Source organism: Bos javanicus, chromosome 16, assembly GCF_032452875.1.
Source record: "Bos javanicus breed banteng chromosome 16, ARS-OSU_banteng_1.0, whole genome shotgun sequence".
NCBI lineage: Eukaryota > Metazoa > Chordata > Mammalia > Artiodactyla > Bovidae > Bos > Bos javanicus.
The window spans coordinates 47,730,712-47,749,485 of NC_083883.1; the positions used below are offsets into that span (position 1 = coordinate 47,730,712).

The 18,774-nt window shown below is 47.4% G+C and overlaps 1 protein-coding gene across 4 annotated transcripts in view; it reads left to right on the top strand.

Annotated features, from left to right (window-relative positions):
- Positions 1-18,774, top strand: part of ACOT7 (acyl-CoA thioesterase 7) — a 108,603-nt gene that overhangs the window by 18,165 nt on the left and 71,664 nt on the right. Inside the window, exon 1 of one of the 4 annotated variants that reach the window (XM_061382921.1) lies at positions 244-431. The exons of the other annotated variants lie outside the window; for them this stretch is intronic. Coding sequence (XP_061238905.1) covers positions 259-431 — 173 coding nt within the window. The 5' untranslated portion in view covers positions 244-258. Of the gene's footprint in view, positions 1-243; positions 432-18,774 lie in introns of those variants that run through there. 4 annotated transcript variants of the gene reach the window in all.

An 18,774-nucleotide genomic window follows, 5' to 3' on the forward strand; every position in this document is an offset into this window, starting at 1 on the left:
CTTTATTCTTCGTTTGCTCATCAGAGAGCCCAGCTCAGTGACTTCATGCTGGGTCACAGATGTATCTTGGGCCCTGCGGCCTGTGAGAGCCACGGCAGCTGCCAGCTGCGTGGAGGAGGGGCCATCCCGGGAGTAGGCGCTCCGGGAGTGCGAAAGTTGCAGCATTTCTGAGCACTGGGGGGGTACCTTGAAGGTAGAGAGGCGGGGGCTAAACCCGGTGCCGGCTCAGGGTAAACAGTCTGGGCCGCTTTCTGCAGGATGAGGCTGCTCACCCGGGCTCTCTGCCTCTGTGCGCTGGGCAGGCAGGCTGCCTTCAGGAGGCCAGTCACTGCCCAGGAGTGGTGCCTGAGGCCCGGGCAGAGGTGCTGGGCTTCCATCCAGGCTGTTGGAACCAGATCTGCTCTGTCGTCTAAATTTGGTGTCATTACAAGGTAGGATGACAGGGACGTTGTGTGCCCTGACCCATGCTAGGCCTTTGGTGTCCAGCCCAGGCCATGTGACTCAGGATTTCTTGGTAAGTGTTTGGAGTGGACAGTGGGTGCTGGGTGTTGTGAACTGCGTGTTTTGTGGGATTGAGCATGCCCCTCTGTGTATGCATCCTCAGTGGAGACCTGGCATCTTTTTCCTCAGGGACCCCACTCGGCTTTGTTGGAGGAGGTGGGCTTTGAGAGCTTGGGATGAGCATGGAGCTCAGAGCACCCTGAGATCGGAGCAGGCTGCTGTACTGGCAGGTCTCTGCCTGTGCTCAGGCTGCCAAAGGGGGCTGCCGGTGTCTGCTCTTCTCCCCTACTCTCCCCTCATTGAGCTGGGATTTTTTTTTTTTTTGGACTTGTTGAGGGAGGCTGGGGTAGCTGTCCTCATGTGACTGGCTAATCCTCTGGCAATGTAGTGAACTTGGGAGAAACCTCCTCCAGTGGGCGGATTCTGGTCCTTTGTACCAGCTTTATTGAGTTGTAATTTGCATCCCATTGATGCGTCATCCATTGAAGTATGCAGTTCAGTGGCTTTTTGAACATCCACAGTTGGGCAGTCATCACTGCCACCAATTTAGAACATTTTTGTGACCTCTTTGAGAAAAGCCATTTCTCTCCATTCCCCCTAATCCATTTTCCTTCTCTATAGATCTCCTTGTTCTCAACATTTCATGTCATTGAAGCCAAGTGATATGGTCTTTGTGTCTGGTTTCTTTCACTCAGCACCATGTTTTCAATGTTCATCTGTGTTGTCACACATGTCAGTGCTTCCTTCATAATACTCCACTTATGCATACGTACCACCTTGTTTAAGACTTCCCTTGTGGCTCAGACGGTAAAGCATCTGCCTACAATGCGGGAGACCTGGGTTCGATTCCTGGGTTGGGAAGATCCTCTGGAGAAGAAAATGGCAACCCACTCCAGTACTCTTGCCCGGAAAATCCCATGGATGGAAAAGCCTGGTAGGCTACAGTCTGTGGAGTCACAAAGAGTTGGACACAACTAAGAGACTTTACCTTACCTTACCTTACCACCTTGTTTATCCGTTCATCAGCTGATGCATATCAGTGTCTCCAGCTTTTTGGCCTTTATGTGGACATATGTTTTTATTTCTCTTGGGTGGCATCATAAGAAATGTGTATTTGGTTTTTGTTCCTAGGTCTTGGCACAGAGCTCCTAAAACCCTTAACATTCCCTGTGTGGTAGTGAAAGGTTGTTGCTGAACCACTAAAAGATGCTGGGATTCTTGGCCTCTGGAGGAGAAGAATTCAGTCCAGGGCCAGAGGCTTGATCGCTCAGAGCTTTTGTATAATAAAGTTTTATTAAAGTATAAAGGAGATAGGCATCAGAAGGGGGCAGAAAGAGTACCCCCTTGCTAGTGTTAGCAATGGAGTTATATACTCTACAATTAGTCATTACAATGAATCAGAAGAATATCTGGAGGTTGTAAAGACCTTTGCAGACCTACTCCCATAATTTACATTTTAAGATAACAGGATTAGCTAGAAGGTTTTTTCCAGAGACTGTCCTCAAGCAGGATACATTATTGTTATATAATCCTAAGGAATGTAGAGGGGAAAAAGTTTGTCCTTTCTTTCTCCTTGAGAATTCCAGACCCCTCTCTCCTTGGGGACCCCTAGACTTCTTATCAACCTGCCTAGGAATTGACTCTCTCCGTAGGGTGGATGGGAATGTTTTTTATCCTCCTGGCAAGTTCCTAAAACCCTTGGGAAAATGTTGGAAAACCTTGGATAGAGCATCTTCTGTATGCTAAGGAGATGACTAGTGCTTGGTGGCCCAGAGATAGCAGTTTTAGGAAGGGGCTGATCTTTGGAATGACTTTGGCAGCATTGGAGGGGTGGGACTTTTAGCCCCACCCAAGACCTGGGGGTTGGAGGAGAGGGCTTTGGGGTAAGTTAGTCACTAGAGAGTAATCAGTTCAACTCAGTATGTAGTTATGTCAGACTATAACCCCATGGACTGCAGCATGCCAGGCTTCCCTGTCCTTCACCAACTTCCAGAGCTTACTCAAACTCGTGTCCATTGAGTTGGTGATGCCATTCAGCCATCTCATCCTCTGTTGTCCCCTTCTCCTCCTGCCAGCATCAGGGTATTTTCCAGTGAGTCAGTTCTTTTCATCAGGTGGCCAAGTATTGGCCATCAGTCCTTCCAATGCATATTCAGGACTGATTTCCTTTAGGATTGACTGGTTGGCTCTCCTTGCAGTCCAAAGGACTCTCAAGAATCTTCTCCAACACCACAGTTCAAAAGCATCAATTCTTTGGCACTCAGCTTTCTTTATGGTCCACCTCTCACACCCATACATGACTACTGGAAAAACCATAGCTTTGACTAGATGGACTTTTGTTGGCAAAGTAATGTCTCTGCTTTTTAATATGCTCTCTAAGTTTGTCATAGCTCTTTTTCCAAGGAGCAGGCATCTTTTAATTTCATGGCTGCAGTTGCCATCTGCAGTGATTTTGGAGCTAAAGAAAGTAAACTCTATCACTGTTTCCATTGTTTCCATCTATTTGCCATGAAGTGATGGGACTGGATGCCATGATCTTCATTTTTTGAATGTTAAGCCAGCTTTTTCACTCTCCTTTTTCACCTTTATCAAGAGGCTCTTTAGATCCTCTTTGGCTTTCTGTCATTAAGGTGGTGTCATCTGCATATCTGAGGTTACCAGTTGATATTTCTCCCAGCAATCTTGATTCCAGCTTGTGCTTCATCCAGTATGGCATTTTGCATGATGTACTCTGCATGCTTCCCTGGTGGCTCAGATGGTAAAGCGTCTGCCTACAATGCGGGAGACCCAGGTTTGATCCCTGGGTTGGGAAGATACTCCGGAGAAGGAAATGGCAACCCACTTCTGTACTCTTGCCTGGAAAATCCCATGGACGGAGGAGCATTGTAGGCTACAGTCCATGGGGTCACAAAGAGTCGGACACGACTGAGTGACTTTACTCTGCATATAAGTTAAATAAGCAGGGTGACAATATACAGTCTTGACGTATTCCTTTCCCAATTTTGAACCAGTCCATTGTTCCGTGTCCCGTTCTAACTGTTGCTTCTTGACCTGCATACAGATTTCTCAGGAGGCAGGTCAGGTGGTCTGGTATTCCCATCTCTTGAAGAATTTTCCACAGTTTGTTGTGATCCACACAATCAAAGGCTTTAGCATAGTCAATGAAGCAGAAGTAGATGTTTTTCTGAAATTCTCTTGCTTTTTCTATGATCCAGCAGATGTTGGCAGTTTGATCTCTGCTTCCTCTGCCTTTTCTAAGTCCTGCTTGAACATCTGGAAGTTCTTGGTTCACGTACTGTTGAAGCCTACCTTGGAGAATTTTGAGCATTAATTTGCTCGCTTGTGAGATGAGTACAATTGTGGGGGAGTTTGAACATTCTTTGACATTGCCTTTCTTTGGGACTGGAATGAAGACTCACCTTTTCCAGTCCTGTGGCCACTGCTGAGTTTTCCAAATTTGCTGGCATATTGAGTGTAGCACTATCACAGCATCATCTTTTAGGATTTGAAATAGCTCAGCTGGAATTCCATCACTTCCACTAGCTTTGTTCATAGTGATGCTTCCGAAGACCCACCTGACTTTGCATTCCAGAATGTCTGGCTCTAGGTGAGTGATCACACCATCGTGGCTATCTGGGTCATTAAGATCTTTTTGTGCAGTTCTGTGTATTCTTGCCACATCTTCTTAATATCTTCTGCTTCTGTTAGGTTGATACTATTTCTGTCCTTTACTGGAGCATAGTATAGTGTTAATAGCTGAGCCGTATCCTAGTCTTTGCGACCCCATGAACTGTAGCCTGCAAGGCTCCTCTGTCCATGGGATTGTCCAGGCAAGAACTGGAGTGAGTTGCCTTTCTCTTATCCAGGGGATGTTCCTGACCCAGGGATGGAACCTTGGTCTCTGGCGTTGCAGGAAGATTCGATCCTAAAGGAAATCAGCCTTGAATATTCATTGGAAGGACTGATGCTGAAGCTCCAGTACTTTGGCCACCGGATGTGAAGAGGCAAGTCACTGGAAAAGTTCCTGTTGCTGGGAAAGATTGAAGGCAAAAGGAGAAGGGGACAGCAGAGGATGAGATGGTTATATAGCATCACTATCTAATGGACATGAATGGACTCAGTGGACATCAATTTGAGCAAACTCCAGGAGATAGTAGAGGACAGAAGAGCCTCGTGTGCTGTAGTCCATGGGGTTGCAAAGTGACTTAGCAACTGAACAACAACAAACGTAACCCTGAGTCCTGAGTCTTGTGAGGTGCTCCAGCGAACTATCCAGCCTGAGGAGGGGTCACGTGCTCAGTAGTGTCCAACTCTTTGCGACTCCATGGACTGTAGCCCACCAGGCTCCTCTGTCCCTGGGATTTTCCAGACAAGAATACTAGAGTGGGTTGCCATTTCCTCCTCCAGGGGATCTTCCTGATCCAGGGATCGAACTCATGTCTCCTGTGTCTCCTGCATTGGCAGGCAGATTCTTTACCACTGAGCCTTTGGGGAAGCCCTAGGAGGGGTCAGGAATGAATCCAATTGTAGTGCGCCTGGCTAATGGCCAAGAGTTGGAGAAATGGCTGGTGTGAGGAACAACCCCATCCAATTGATGTCAGAAGTGGTGTGAGTGAAAACAGCTCAGTAGTTCCATTTTTGGGTCAAAGGATTACTCTGTTTAATCTTTGGAGGTGGTACCAGAGTGTTTTCCAAAGCAGCTGCCTCCTTCTCACTCTCATGGGCTCCACATCCTCGCCAATACTTGCTATATGTAGCCACCTTGGCAGTTGTAAGTGGTGGTTCACTGTGGTTTCAGCCTGTCTCCACCCTGGCGGTTGTACAGTGGTGGTTCACTGAGGTTTCAGTGGGGATCTCCCTGATGATTAGTGATACTCCCTTGGGCTCAGTGGTAAGGAACCTGTCTGCCAACTCAGGAGACTGGGGTTTGATCCCTGGATTGGAAGATCCCCAGGAGAAGGGAATGGCAACCCACTCCAATATTCTTGCCCGGGAGATCCTATGGACAGAGGTGCCTGGCGGGCTACAGTCCATGGAATGGCAAAGAGTCGGACATGACTGAGCATGCACACACATTTTTCCATGCACTTATCAGCCATTTGTACATTTAGAGAATTGTCTATTCAGGTCTGTTGCCTGTGTTTTCAGTTGGCTTGTGTTTTTATTATTGAGTTGTAGGCGTCTCTTCTGTATTTTTTTTTTTTTTGGCTGTGCTGTGTTGTCTGGTAGGATCTTAGTTCCTTTCCTGACCAGGAATTGAACCTGGGCCCTGGGCCGTGAAAGCGCACAGTCCTAAACACTGGACTGCAGGGAAGTCCCTCCTTCTGTATCCAGATACAGATCCCTTCTCAAGTGTATGGGTTGCAGAGGTTTGCTTCCGTTCGGTGGGTTGTCTTTTCACTTTTGATTATTATCTCTTGAAGCATAGAAGCTTTACAGTTTTGCTGTTTCTCCTTGTTGCTGCTTGTGCTTCTGTTGTCCTCTCTAGGAGGGCACTGCCAAACCCGAGTCCCAGAGCTTCCCTGTGTTTTTCTCTGAAGCGTTTTACGGTTTTGGCTCTTACATTAGGGCTTGGACCTTTTTCCATTTCTTCCTCAGAGACGGTGTGAGGTAAGGATCCAGTTTAATTCTTCTGCCTGTGGAAATCCCTTTTCATAGACTGAGAGATAGGTGCCGAGTGGCCGGGTTACTGGTCAAGGTCACAGGCTGATGAGTGGTGTGCTGAAACCACAAACCTCCTGACTGTTCTTCGCCTGCGGCTTCTTCCAGCTTCTCCCAGCTTGCTCTGAACTCTGTTTCCCAGGTTCGTTGATCCCTGACCCAGAAATCCATGAGCCACAGTACAGGGCCTGCCCTGTGGGATGTGGTGTAGACATTACCGTGCATCAGTTCCTTGAGAAGAGGACAGTCTGTGTGTGATCTGTGTATGAGGTCTCTGAGGTCTGTGTCCCTCTGTTCCCACTCGCCTCCCTGAGCGCTACCCTGCCCCCACTGGCTTTTCTACCCCTTCCTCCAGGCCCCCCTCTCTCCCTTCTCTGGGTTGTTCTGTGACTTCAGCCTGTCCCGTGGCAGGGGCTGCTCTTTCTGTCCAGGCCTCCCAAGTGGCAGGTCTCTGCTGGGGACCTTCCCAGGGCCAGGCCACACAACCCAGACCTCTTGGTGCCCTATCTGACCCCTCAGGGCACAGAGGTTCAGGTTTGTGGCAGGCCAGGGGCCAGCTGGCATGACTGGCCGTCTAAGCCATGTTTCAGACGTTGAGAGTTGGAAGGTGAAAAGACAACCCTCAGAATGGGAGGAAATAATAGCAGATGAAACCACTGACAAAGGGTTAATCTCCCAAATATACAAGCAGTTCATACAGCTCAATACCAGAAAAACCAACAGCCCAATCAAAAATTGGGCTGAAGATCTAAACAAACATTTCTCCAAAGAAGACATGCAAATGGCTAATAAACATATGAAAAGATGCTTAGCATCACTCATTATTAGCGAAATACAGATCAAAATTACAGTGAGATATCACCTCACACCTGTCATTATGGCCGTCATCAAAAAATCTACAAACAATAAATGCTGGTGAGAATGTGGAGAAAAGGGAACCCTCTTGCACTGTTGGTGGGAATGTAAATTGATACAGTCACTGTGGAATACTGTATGGAGAGTGCTTAAAAAACTAGGCATAGAACTATTGTATGACCCAGCAATCTGACTACTGGGCATAAACTCTGAGAATACCATAATTGAAAAAGACACATGAACCCCAAAGTTCACTGCAGTACTATTTATAATAGCTGGGGCATGGAAGCAACCTAAATGTGCATTGACAGATGAATGGATAAAGAAGCTGTGGTACATATATACAGTGGAATATTACTCAGCCATAAAAAGGAATACATTTAAGTCAATTCTAATGAGGTGGATGGACCTAGACCATTTTATACAGGGTGAAATAAGTCAGAAAGAGGAAAACATGTATCATGTCTTAACACACATATATGGAACCTAGAAAAATGGTACTGATGAACCTGTTTGCAGGGCAGCAGTGGAGATGCAGACACAGAGAACACACTTGTGGACCCAGCGTGGGAAGGAGAGGGTGGGACGAATTGAAAGAGTGACATTGAAACATGTACATTACCATATTTAAAATAGCTAGCCAGTGGGAGTTTGCTGTGTGATGCAGGGAGTTCAAACCTGGTGTTCTGTGACAACCTGAGAGGGGTACAGTGGGGTCGGAGGTGCGAGGGAGGTTTAAGAGGGAGGGGGCACATGTATAACCTGTGGCTGATTCATGTTGATGGATGGCAGAAACTAACACAATATTGTAAAGCAGTTTTCCTCCAATTAAAAAGAAAATAAAAAATAGAAAAAAAGATGGAAAAAACAAAACAAGCAAACCAAAAAAGAAACTTTGAGAGTTGGGAAGCTGCAGGTGGTGGAGTGTCAGAGAAGTCGGAAGATGGGAGGCAGCTGTCAGACTGGGAGTGGACATGTCCAGGAGAGAAAACTTCCTCAGAGACTAACTGTCCCTCCTCCTGGCTGTGCTGGGAGCAGAGCATGCCACCAGCTATGTGGTTGCAGCCCTATGCCCTGGAGGCAGCATCCACTTCCTGAGCTGACACTTTGTTCCCATCTGCTCCCTGCGTCCCACGTGCTTACTTGCTTAGCTCTCAGCCCCAGCGGACGTAGGAATCATCCTTGCTTTACCGATGGGGAAACTGAGGGCAAGAATGACCTTGAATGACCTTCAGCACAATGGGCACTGGATGCCTCATCACCTGCCCTGACCTGCCTTGATCAGGCTAGATGCTGCTAAAGCTTGGAACTGGTTGATGGAGACAGCCCTAACCTGCCAGCTGCCCTAGAAATGGCTGTTGCTTACTTTTGATTTATAAGTGGGTGCAATTAATTTGTTATTGTTCAGTTGCCAAGTCATGTCCGGCTCTTTGCAACCTCATGGACTGCAGCACAGCTGGCTTCCCTGTCCATCACCATTTGGAGGTTGCCCAAGTTCACGTCCACTGAGTTGGTGATGCCATCCAACCATCTCATCCTCTGTCGCACCCTTCTCCTCTGCCTTCAATCTTTCCTAGCATCAGGGTCTTTTCCAATGAGTCAGTTCTTTGCATCAGGTATCCAGAGTATTGGACTTTAGCTTCAGCATCAGTCCTTCCAATGAGTATTCAGGACTGAGTTCCTTTAGGATTAAAAGGCTCAGGTGTGATTTATCTCCCATACTCAGCATAAGGCCGAGAGCTTCTCTGCACCTCAGGTGCCTAGAGAAAAGTGCACTTCCGGTGCCCCAAAGGCCAGGCTGTTGTGCTCGCTGACCAAGTGCTTGTAAGACTGCCCTGGGGTCTGGGGAGCCTAAGTTTCCCCCCATAGAATTTTGTGGATACCCGAAGGGCTCCTGGTGTGTATGCCTGTCTGGCATCCAGGAATGGGGGCTGGGGAAAACCTGAGGGTAGGGATCTGGTCCCCCCACCAGCTCTGCCCTGTCCTGGTACATTTGGGCCACTGGACCGTGGGGGTGGGTTGTGGGGGGTGGGTATGGGATGGGAGATGGGCCATGCCTCTCCACCTATTCAAAGTCCAGGCTTCAGGTTTCAGCCTCTTCTGGAGCCAACTACATACTCCATTACCTTCTGGGGATGTATCAGGTGGAAACCTTAGCCTTGTAACTGATCAGGACGAGCTGGGGTGGGGAACATCCTTTGTAGTAAACACCACACTTTTTTGGCTTGTCTTTCTTTGCTGTTCTGATGCTGTGTTCATTCAGGTGTGGCTTTGTGATACTGTGATTTATAATCAGATCAGATCAGATCAATCGCTCAGTCGTGTCCGACTCTTTGCGACCCCATGAATCGCAGCACGCCAGGCCTCCCTGTCCATCACCAACTCCCGGAGTTCACTCAGACTCAACGTCCATCGAGTCAGTGATGCCATCCAGCCATCTCATCCTCTGTCGTCCCCTTCTCCTCCTGCCCCCAATCCCTCCCAGCATCAGAGTCTTTTCCAATGAGTCAACTCTTCCCATGAGGTGGCCAAAGTACTAGAGTTTCAGCTTTAGCATCATTCCTTCCAAAGAAATCCCAGGGCTGATCTTCAGAATGGACTGGTTGGATCTCCTTGCAGTCCAAGGGACTCTCAAGAGTCTTCTCCAACACCACAGTTCAAAAGCATCAATTCTTTGGCGCTCAGCCTTCTTCACAGTCCAACTCTCACATCCATACATGACCACAGAAAAAACCATAGCCTTGACTAGACGGACCTTTTTTGGCAAAGTAATGTCTCAGCTTTTGAATATGCTATCTAGGTTGGTCATAACTTTCCTTCCAAGGAGTAAGCGTCTTTTAATTTCATGGCTGCAGTCACCATCTGTAGTGGTTTTGGAGCCCAGAAAAATAAAGTCTGACACTGTTTCCACTGTTTCCCCATCTATTTCCCATGAAGTGGTGGGACCGGATGCCATGATCTTCGTTTTCTGAATGTTGAGCTTTAAGCCAACTTTTTCACTCTCCACTTTGACTTTCATCAAGAGGCCTTTGAGTTCCTCTTCACTTTCTGCCATAAGGGTGGTGTCATCTGCATATCTGAGGTTATTGATATTTCTCCCGGCAATCTTGATTCCAGTTTGTGTTTCTTCCAGTCCAGCATTTCTCGTGATGTACTCTGCATACAAGTTAAATAAACAGGGTGACAATATACAGCCTTGACGAACTCCTTTTCCTATTTGGAACCAGTCCGTTGTTCAATGTCCAGTTCTAACTGTTGCTTCCTGACCTGCATACAAATTTCTCAAGAGGCAGATCAGGTGGTCTGGTATTCCCATCTCTTTCAGAATTTTCCACAGTTTATTGTGATCCACACAGTCAAAGGCTTTGACATAGTCAGTAAAGCAGAAATAGATGTTTTTCTGGAACTCTCTTGCTTTTTCCATGATCCAGCGGATGTTGGCAATTTGATCTCTGCTTCCTCTGCCTTTTCTAAAACAGCTTGAACATCAGGAAGTTCACGGTTTTGTCTACATCCCTGTTTCTGGCAGAGTCTAAAACCCTTGGCATTTCCTAAATGATGGGAGTGATAAAGGTGTCTTAATATTGGTAACAAACCCCTTTCAACCACACCGGAGCTTATGTTAATAAGGTGACTTTCAGAAAGTACCTAAGGGTGGAAGCCAGCCCTGTGATCGTAGGCTTGGAACTTCAATCCCAGCCCCCTGACCTCCAGGGAGGGGAGAGGGGCTGCTAGGTGAATTGGTGATTGAATCAGTGACCAATGATGGGATCAATCAGGCTTTTGTTGTGAAGTCCCCATAAAAGCCCAAAAGGATGGGGTTCAGGGAGCTGGGCTGGAGGACCTGTAGAGATTCAGGTTTGTCCTGAATTTCATCACACCTGGAGAGCAGGTGGATGGTCTGCCTCCCACATGCTTCTGTCCTACCTGTCTCTTCATCTGGCTGATGACTCATATATCCTTTAATGTCCTTTGTAGTAAGATGGTGAGCTCATGAGTGAATGGGTCTCCTGAGTTCTGTGAGCCTCTGCAGCAAATTAATCAAACCCAAGGAGGAGTTTGGTGTAAACTCTGTCTGTAACTGGTCGGTCAGTAACACACATGACAGCCTGGACTTGGGATTGGTGTGGGAAGGTTGGGGGTGGGGTCTGATGCTGTCTCCAGGTTGTTGTTTTTCAGTCGCTCAGTTGTGTCCGACTGTTTGCAACCCCATGGACTACAGCACTCCAGGCTTCCCCATGCTTCACTGTCTCCTGGGGTTTGCTCAAACTCATGTCCATTGAGTCAGTGATGCCATCCAACCATCTTATCCTCTGTTGCTCCCTTTTCCTCCTACCCTCAATCTTTCCCAGCATCAGGGTCTTTTCAAATGAGTCAGTTCTTAACTGGTGGCCAGAATTTTGGAGCTTCAGCTTCAGCATCAGTCCTTCCAATGACTATCCAGGATTGATTTACTTTAGGATTGACTGATTTGATCTCCTTTCAGTCCAGGGAACTCTCAAGAGTCTCTAACACCACAGTTCAAAAGCATCAATTCTTTGGTGGTCAGCTTTCTTTATTGTTCAACTTTCACATCCATACATGACTACTGGAAAAGCCACAACTTTGACTAGATGGACTTCTGTCAGCAAAGTGTTATCTCTGCTTTTTAATATGCTGGGTAGGTTTGTCATAGCTTTTCTTCCAATGACCAAGCATCTTTGAATTTCATGGCTGCAGTCCCTGTCCACAGTGATTTTGGAGCCCAGGAAAAGAAAATCTGCCACTGTTTCCATTGTTTCCCTGTCTATTTGCAATGAAGTGATGGGATTGGATGCCATGATCTTCATTTTTTGAATGTTGAGTTTTATCAGCGTTTTCACTCTCCTCTTTCATCCTCATCAAGAGGCTTCTTAGTTCCTCTTCGTTTTCTGCCACTAGAGTGGTGTCGTCTGCATATCTGAGGTTGTTATTTCTTCCTTCAATCTTTATTCCAGCTTGTGATTCATCTAGCCTGGCATTTCACATGTTGTACTCTGCATAGAAGTTAAATAAGCAAGTGACAATATACAGCCTTGATGTACTCCTTTCTCAGTTTCGAACCACTCCATTGTTCTATGTCCCATTCCAACTGTTGCTTCTTGACCTGCGTACTGGTTTCTGACCTGTGTCCAGGCAGAGAGTCAGAATCAAGTTGACTTGTAAGACACCCAGCTGGGGTCAGAGAACTGCTTGGTGGTGGGCATAACACCCCCACCCCAACCCTATCCCCATGTCATAATTGGTGACCAGAACTTCAGGCTTGTGTTTGGCACTCAGACTTTTTTTTGCCTTTTTTTTTTTGTTTGTTTGGCTGGGAAAATAATTTTGTTTGGAGGAGGGTGGCAGGGGTCCAGCTTCAGAACTCCTGCACTTGCTTCTTGGTGCCTCTGGCCCTGGTGACCTTGAGCATGTGGGTGTTCATGGTCCAGCTCAGTAGCCATACTTACCACCATGACAGTGTTGCTGCTTGGGCATCACTCTGTGGACACTGACCCCTGAAGCAGGGGGACAGGAACTCTTAACAACTAAATGGCTTTTGGTGCCCTGTGGTGTCTAAGGAGACCAGATCCTATTTGATTGTCATTCTGTGCTTCCTATAATGACAGGCTGGTCCCATCTTGTCATAACAGCGGGGCTCTTAGCCAGCGAGGAGCTGTTCTAAGTGGCCTATGTCATCTGAGAAGTAGTAGGAACAGTCTTCCCTCTCGATTTGTGGGATCTTAGTTCCCTGACCAGGGATTGAACCTTTGCCCTTGGCAGTGAGAGTGAAAAAGTGAGTGTGTTAATCAGTCAGTTGTGTCCAATTCTTTGTGTTTAGCCCGCCATGGACTGTAGCCCGCCAGGCTCCTCTGTCCATGGAATTCTCCAGGCAAGAATACTGGAGTGGGTTGCCATTCCCTTCTCCAGGGGATCTTCCTGACCCAGGAGACCCTGGGTCTCTTGCACTGCAGGCAGAATTTTTACAATCTGAGCCACCAGAGTCCTAATTGCTGGACTGCCAAGGAATTCCTAGTGGGAATAGTCTTATCTCAGCCATAGCAGTGATAATTTTGTGGACTTGATTTTGCTTGTAATTGTTCCCATGTACCTACTAAGTTTTTTGTTGTTATTCAGTTGCTCAGTCATAATCGACTTTTTGCAACCTCATGGACTGCAGCACACTAGGCTTCCTTGTCCTTCACCATCTCCTGAAGTTTGCTCATATTCATGTTCATTGAGTCGATAATGCCATCCAACCATTTCATTCTCTGTCACTCCCTTTTCCTCCTACCTTCAATCTTTCAAAGGGTCAGGGTCTTGTCTAATAAGTCAGCTCTTTGCATCAGGTGGCCAAAATATTGGAGCTTCAGCTTCAGCATCAGTTCTTCCAATGAATATTTAGGGTTGATTTCCTTTAGGATTGACTGGTTTGATCTTGCTATGCAAGGGACTCTCAAGAGTGTTCTCCAGCACCACAGTTTGAAAGTATCAGTTCTTTGGTGCTCAGCCTTCTTTTTACTTTTGTTTTTAGATAGTTAATGTGGAAGAGAGTGAATTTAATTGCTAATTTTGTAGGAGGTCTCTGCATTCTTCTGCCGTTCCCACACCACGTTGTGTCCCCTCGGTTTAGTGGGAGTTCCTGCCACTCTGCATCCTCGCCAGTGTCTGGCGTTGTCACATCGGGGTCTTGGCTGGTAGTGTGAGTGGTAGCTTGTCATTTGAGTTTGTGATTCCCTGGTGACCTGTGACACCGGCATCTTTCTCATGTGCTTATTTGCTATCTGTGTGTCTTCATTTATGAGGCGTCCCTTCAGATCTTCTGCTCATTTTCATGCTGGGTTGTTGGTTATTGGATACAAGTCCTTTATCAGACACGTGATTTATAAATATTTTCTGCCAGTTGGTGGATCGTCACTGTTCTGCTATCAGTGCCTCTGTTGGTTGTGTTCTCTGGCCAGCCCAGGAGCCAGAAGCCAGTGTACCTGGCTTCTCCTAGGTCCTGGAAGTCCTTGTAGGGTGTCACAGCTTCAGGGAACTCTCAGCTCTCCCTGGACCCTCCAGGTTACAGGTGAGGAATCAGAGCCCAGAGGGGCAGTGGCTGACTTAGGGGCACGTGGCTGGTGTGGCAGAGCCATGGCTTGAACCCTGACTGCGTCTCCTGGGCCAGCTTGCCCTTGGAATTTCCACACTGGCTTTCTGGGGGGGGGCCATCTGTTGACATGGTCTCCAGGTGATGTCCGGCAGGATGGGCTGTTCGATGCTCAGGATATTGGGCAGGGCTGGGGTTCTAGAGGCTAAGAGGGTTGCCCTTGTTTTGTCCTCAGCCCCTGCATGGTCTACTCCAGCTTCCGCACCCCCCAGACCTCCAGGACAGTGTGTTTGGAGGGCATCCTCCTCTATTCTCAAGGATGTCTGGGAGCCCCTTCCACAGTGAGACTGGGTGTCACCGTATGGACCACTGGCTGTATTCTGCCTGACTCTGGGGAAGCCCTCAGAGCCTGCTGAGCTGCTCTTGAAGGCTTCACTGTGGATCCCATGGGCTGAGAGGGCTGTGATTGCTGCCTGGTGGTGCGTAGCATGCTGGCCTGGTAGGGCTCTTAGTGAGGCTGTACCTGGAGCTCCAGGGCAGCCTGGCTGCCTCCTTCCTGCTTGTGGTACTGAAGCTGGTGGCTGAGACACTCTTGGAAATGAACTGAGTGTCAGTAAACTCTCGTAGATTCAGTGACTGAGAAGAACCCCCAGGTGTTTGCCACCACTACGTGATTCTTCACACAGCAGCTGTCGGGGTGGATGGGGGGGGGTATTTATTTATTTCATTATTGACATATAATTTATGTAACTGTACACATTTAAAGTGAGTGGCTTGATCCATTTGGGCATATGTAAACACTTGAAAAATCATCACCATAATCAAGGTCATGAGCACAGCCATCATTTTAAGAGTTTCTTCTCATCTCCTGATAATCCCGCCCTCCTTCCTAGGCAGCCACTGACTCACTGTCCCTGTAGATTAGTTTGCATCTTCTAGAATGTTAAAGAGGAAAGTGAAAGAGGAGAGTGAAAAAGCTGGCTTAAAACTCAACATTCGAAAATGAAGATCATGGCTTCCGGTCCCATTACTTCATGGAAAATAGATGGGGAAACAATGGAAACAGTGACAGACTTTGTTTTTTGGGGCTCCAAAATCACTGCAGATGGTGACTGCAGCCATGAAATTAAGAGACACTTGCTCCTTGGAAGAAAAAGTATGACAAGCCTACACAGCATATTAAAAAGCAGAGATATTACTTTGCCAACAAAGGTCTGTCTAGTCAAAGCTGTGGTTTTTCCAGTTGTCATGTATGGATGTGAGAGTTGGACCATAAAGAAAGCTGAGTGCTGAAGAATTGATGCTTTTGAACTGTGGTGTTGGAGAAGACTTTTGAGAGTCCCTTGGACTGCAAGGAGATCAAACCAGTCTATCCTAAAGGAAATCAGTCCTGAATAGTCATTGGAAGACTGATGCTGAAGCTGAAGTTCCACCTGATAGGAAGAACTGACTCATTTGAAAAGATGCTGATGCTGGAAAAGATTGAAGTTGGGAGGAGAAGGGGACAACAGAGGATGCGATGGTGGGATGGCATCACTGACTTGATGGGCATGAGTTTGAGCAAGCTCTGGAAGTTGGTGATGGACAGGGAAGCCTGGCGTGCTGCAGTCCATGCGGTCGCAAGAAGTTGGACATGACTGAGCAACTGAACTGAATCGAGAGTGTTGTAGAAGTGGGGCCATGCAGTCAGAGCTCTTTTCTGTCTGCCCTGTCCTCTTTCACTTGGTGTGATCATTTTGAGATTCCCCCACGTTGCTGTAAGGACCAGCATTCATTCCTTTTATTGCCAAGTAGCATTCTCTTGCACGGGTGGATGGACCTTGGTCTGTCCGTTGGTTCATCTGTGGATGGACATTTGAGTTGTGTCCAGCTGTGGGCTGTTACAGGAAACGCTGCCACGAGCAGTGGTGTGCAGGCCTCTGAGGGGACATACTCAGGGGACAACATTGGATGGGATGGTAGGTGTAGGTTTAACTGTTTAAGAAACTGCCAGACTGTCTCCCCAGGTGGTTGTGCATTTCGTGTTTGTTTGCTGTTCGTTTCCAGCAGCGCCTGGGAGTCCCGGTTTCTCCACAGCCTTACCAGCACTTGGTACAGTCGGGCTTTTCAGTTTTAGCCATGCTGAGGTGTGAGAGGATCCCACGGCGGTGTTAGTCTGCAGTTTCCTAACGTCTAACACTGTCAAGAGTCATTTCACGTTTGTGTTTGTCACCTACGTATCTTGTTTAGCCAAGTGTCTGTTCAGGTCTTTTGCCCATTTAAAAATATTGCAGCTTTGGTTTTCTCACCGTTAGGAGTTCTTTATGTCCCCAGAGTATATCTCTGCCCCTCCCAGCTTTCTCTGCCCTTGGAGGTGGGCTTCCGTGGGAGGAAAGTGAGAGTTAGTCGCTCCGTCGTTTCTGACTCTGTGAGACCTCGTGGACTGTAGCCCTCCAGGTTCCTCTGTTCACGGGGTTTTCCAGGTAAGAATACTGGAGTGGGTTGCCACTCTCTTCTCCAGGGGATCTTCCCCACTGAGGGATCGAACCTGGGTCTCTCACATCGCGGGCAGATTCTACTATCTGAGCCTCCAGGGAAGCCATGGGAGGAAACTGGCCTCCAGTTCTAGGAAAAGCCATTCAGCCCTCTGCTCACCTTCTCTCCTGGGTGCCTACCATCAGTTGGGCCAGTTGATTCTCTGAGCTCCAGGACCTTGTCTGTCACTTCCTGCCTTTCTCCTTGGTGACTCGGGTGTAGCCCCTACTCCCTGGGCAGGTGTGGGGCAGATGGAAGGAAGCATGCTGCCTTCTCCACCTTCTTCAGTTTCCAGATGGCCTTGAGAGCTGAAGGACATAGTGGTTATTTCCCCACAAACTGCACCCCAGACACAACCTCGTGGGTGTTTTCACTCCCTACCTCCCTTCCCCAGCCCCTGGCAACTAACTGCTGCCAGTCTACCGTCTGTGTGTCTCTAGGATTTGCCTGTTCTGGGTGTTCTATATCAGTGGACTCATATACTAAATGGTCTTTTGCATGACTGGCTTCTTTCACTCAGCATAATGTTTTCAGAGTTCATCCACGTTTTAGTGTTGTTGAGGCAAATAACTAATAAACAGTGTATAACAGGAATAGGAAAGAGTTTGATGTGAGCCAAACTCAGGACTGTAGCCCAGAGGATTTGCTCTGACGATCTGCTCTGGAGAAACAGGATTTTCAGCACAGTTTTCTGTCTTGTCAGTACAGAGAACATCAGTTGACTTGATGTTCCCTCCGGTTTCAGAAAACCAGATCCCCACGTACCCAGGACATCAGTGTGGCCTTGGCATCTGGGAAGGGAATCTGACTGTTGAAGGAGTAATGAGCATTGGCGTCCCAGGGAGGAGGTGTTTAATCCTTATTTTTTCTTTATTTATCTGGCTTCTCCAGGTCTCAGCTGCAGCCAGCGGGATCTTCCATCTTCAGCTGCAGCATTGGAGCTATTTGTTGTCGCATGTGCCATCTAGTTCCCCGACCAGGGATCAAACCCAGACCCCTGGAATTGAGAGCTCAGAGTCTTAGCCACTGGACCACCAGGGAAGTCCCCAGGCTTTATTTTGAACATGAACACTCTTCTGGTTAGTGCACCCTTTCCTTTAGTAATTAAAGCAGATGCACAGTGTTTGTCTGCTAGACCACAAGCAGGCTATTTTAGTTAGCATCGAATCAAGGTAACTCATTTATAGCCAGAATGACTTCCCCAGACCTCAACACATGAACATTCCTTTTATCAGTGTGTATCAGTACTGCATTCCTTTTTATGGTCAAATAATGGTCCATGTATGGATCTGAGAGTTGGACTGTGAAGAAGGCTGAGCGCTGAAGAATTGATGCTTTTGAACTGTGGTATTGGAGAAGACTCTTGAGAGTCCCTTGGACTGCAAGGAGATCCAACCAGTCCATTCTGAAGGAGATCAGCCCTGGGTGTTCTTTGGAAGGAATGATGCTAAAGCTGAAACTCCAGTACTTTGGCCACCTCATGCGAAGAGTTGACTCATTGGAAAAGACTCTGATGCTGGGAGGGATTGGGGGCAAGAGGAGAAGGGGACAATAGAGGATGAGATGGCAGGATGGCATCACCAACTCGATGGACATGAATTTGGGTGAACTCCGGGAGTTGGTGATGGACAGGGAGGCCTGGCGTGCTGCGATTCATGGGGTCGCTCAGTCGGACACGACTGAGTGACTGAACTGAACTGAATGGTCCATTGGGTTGACGGACCATATGTTATTTATCTGATGATGGATACCTGGGTTTCCACCTTTCAGTTATTATGAATAATGTTGCTATGAACCTTTCCAGACATCTAGTTTTGTCATTTTAAATGGTTCTTGGTTAGTTTAATAGAAAGGAAATAGCAACTTATGGTTGTTCAGCTTCAAAATTGTTTACTCATATAGCTAAAGTGGCATCAGATGGTTCTGTTTGTGGAAAGGTCTGCTCATGGCTGGAGTCCAGTGGCGGTGGAGGCCTAGTTCAGCCTCCCTGACAGGACTGAGCTGTGGGAGGGGTCTTAGACAGTTAATTTTGCATCATTTCTTACAGGTTTTCTCCCCTCCCTGAATTCTGTTTTTCTCTAATTAAAAATAAAAAAAAATCTAAGTTCCACTGGGTTTAGCTTGTATCTCTCTCCAGGTTTTAAGCAGTTGAT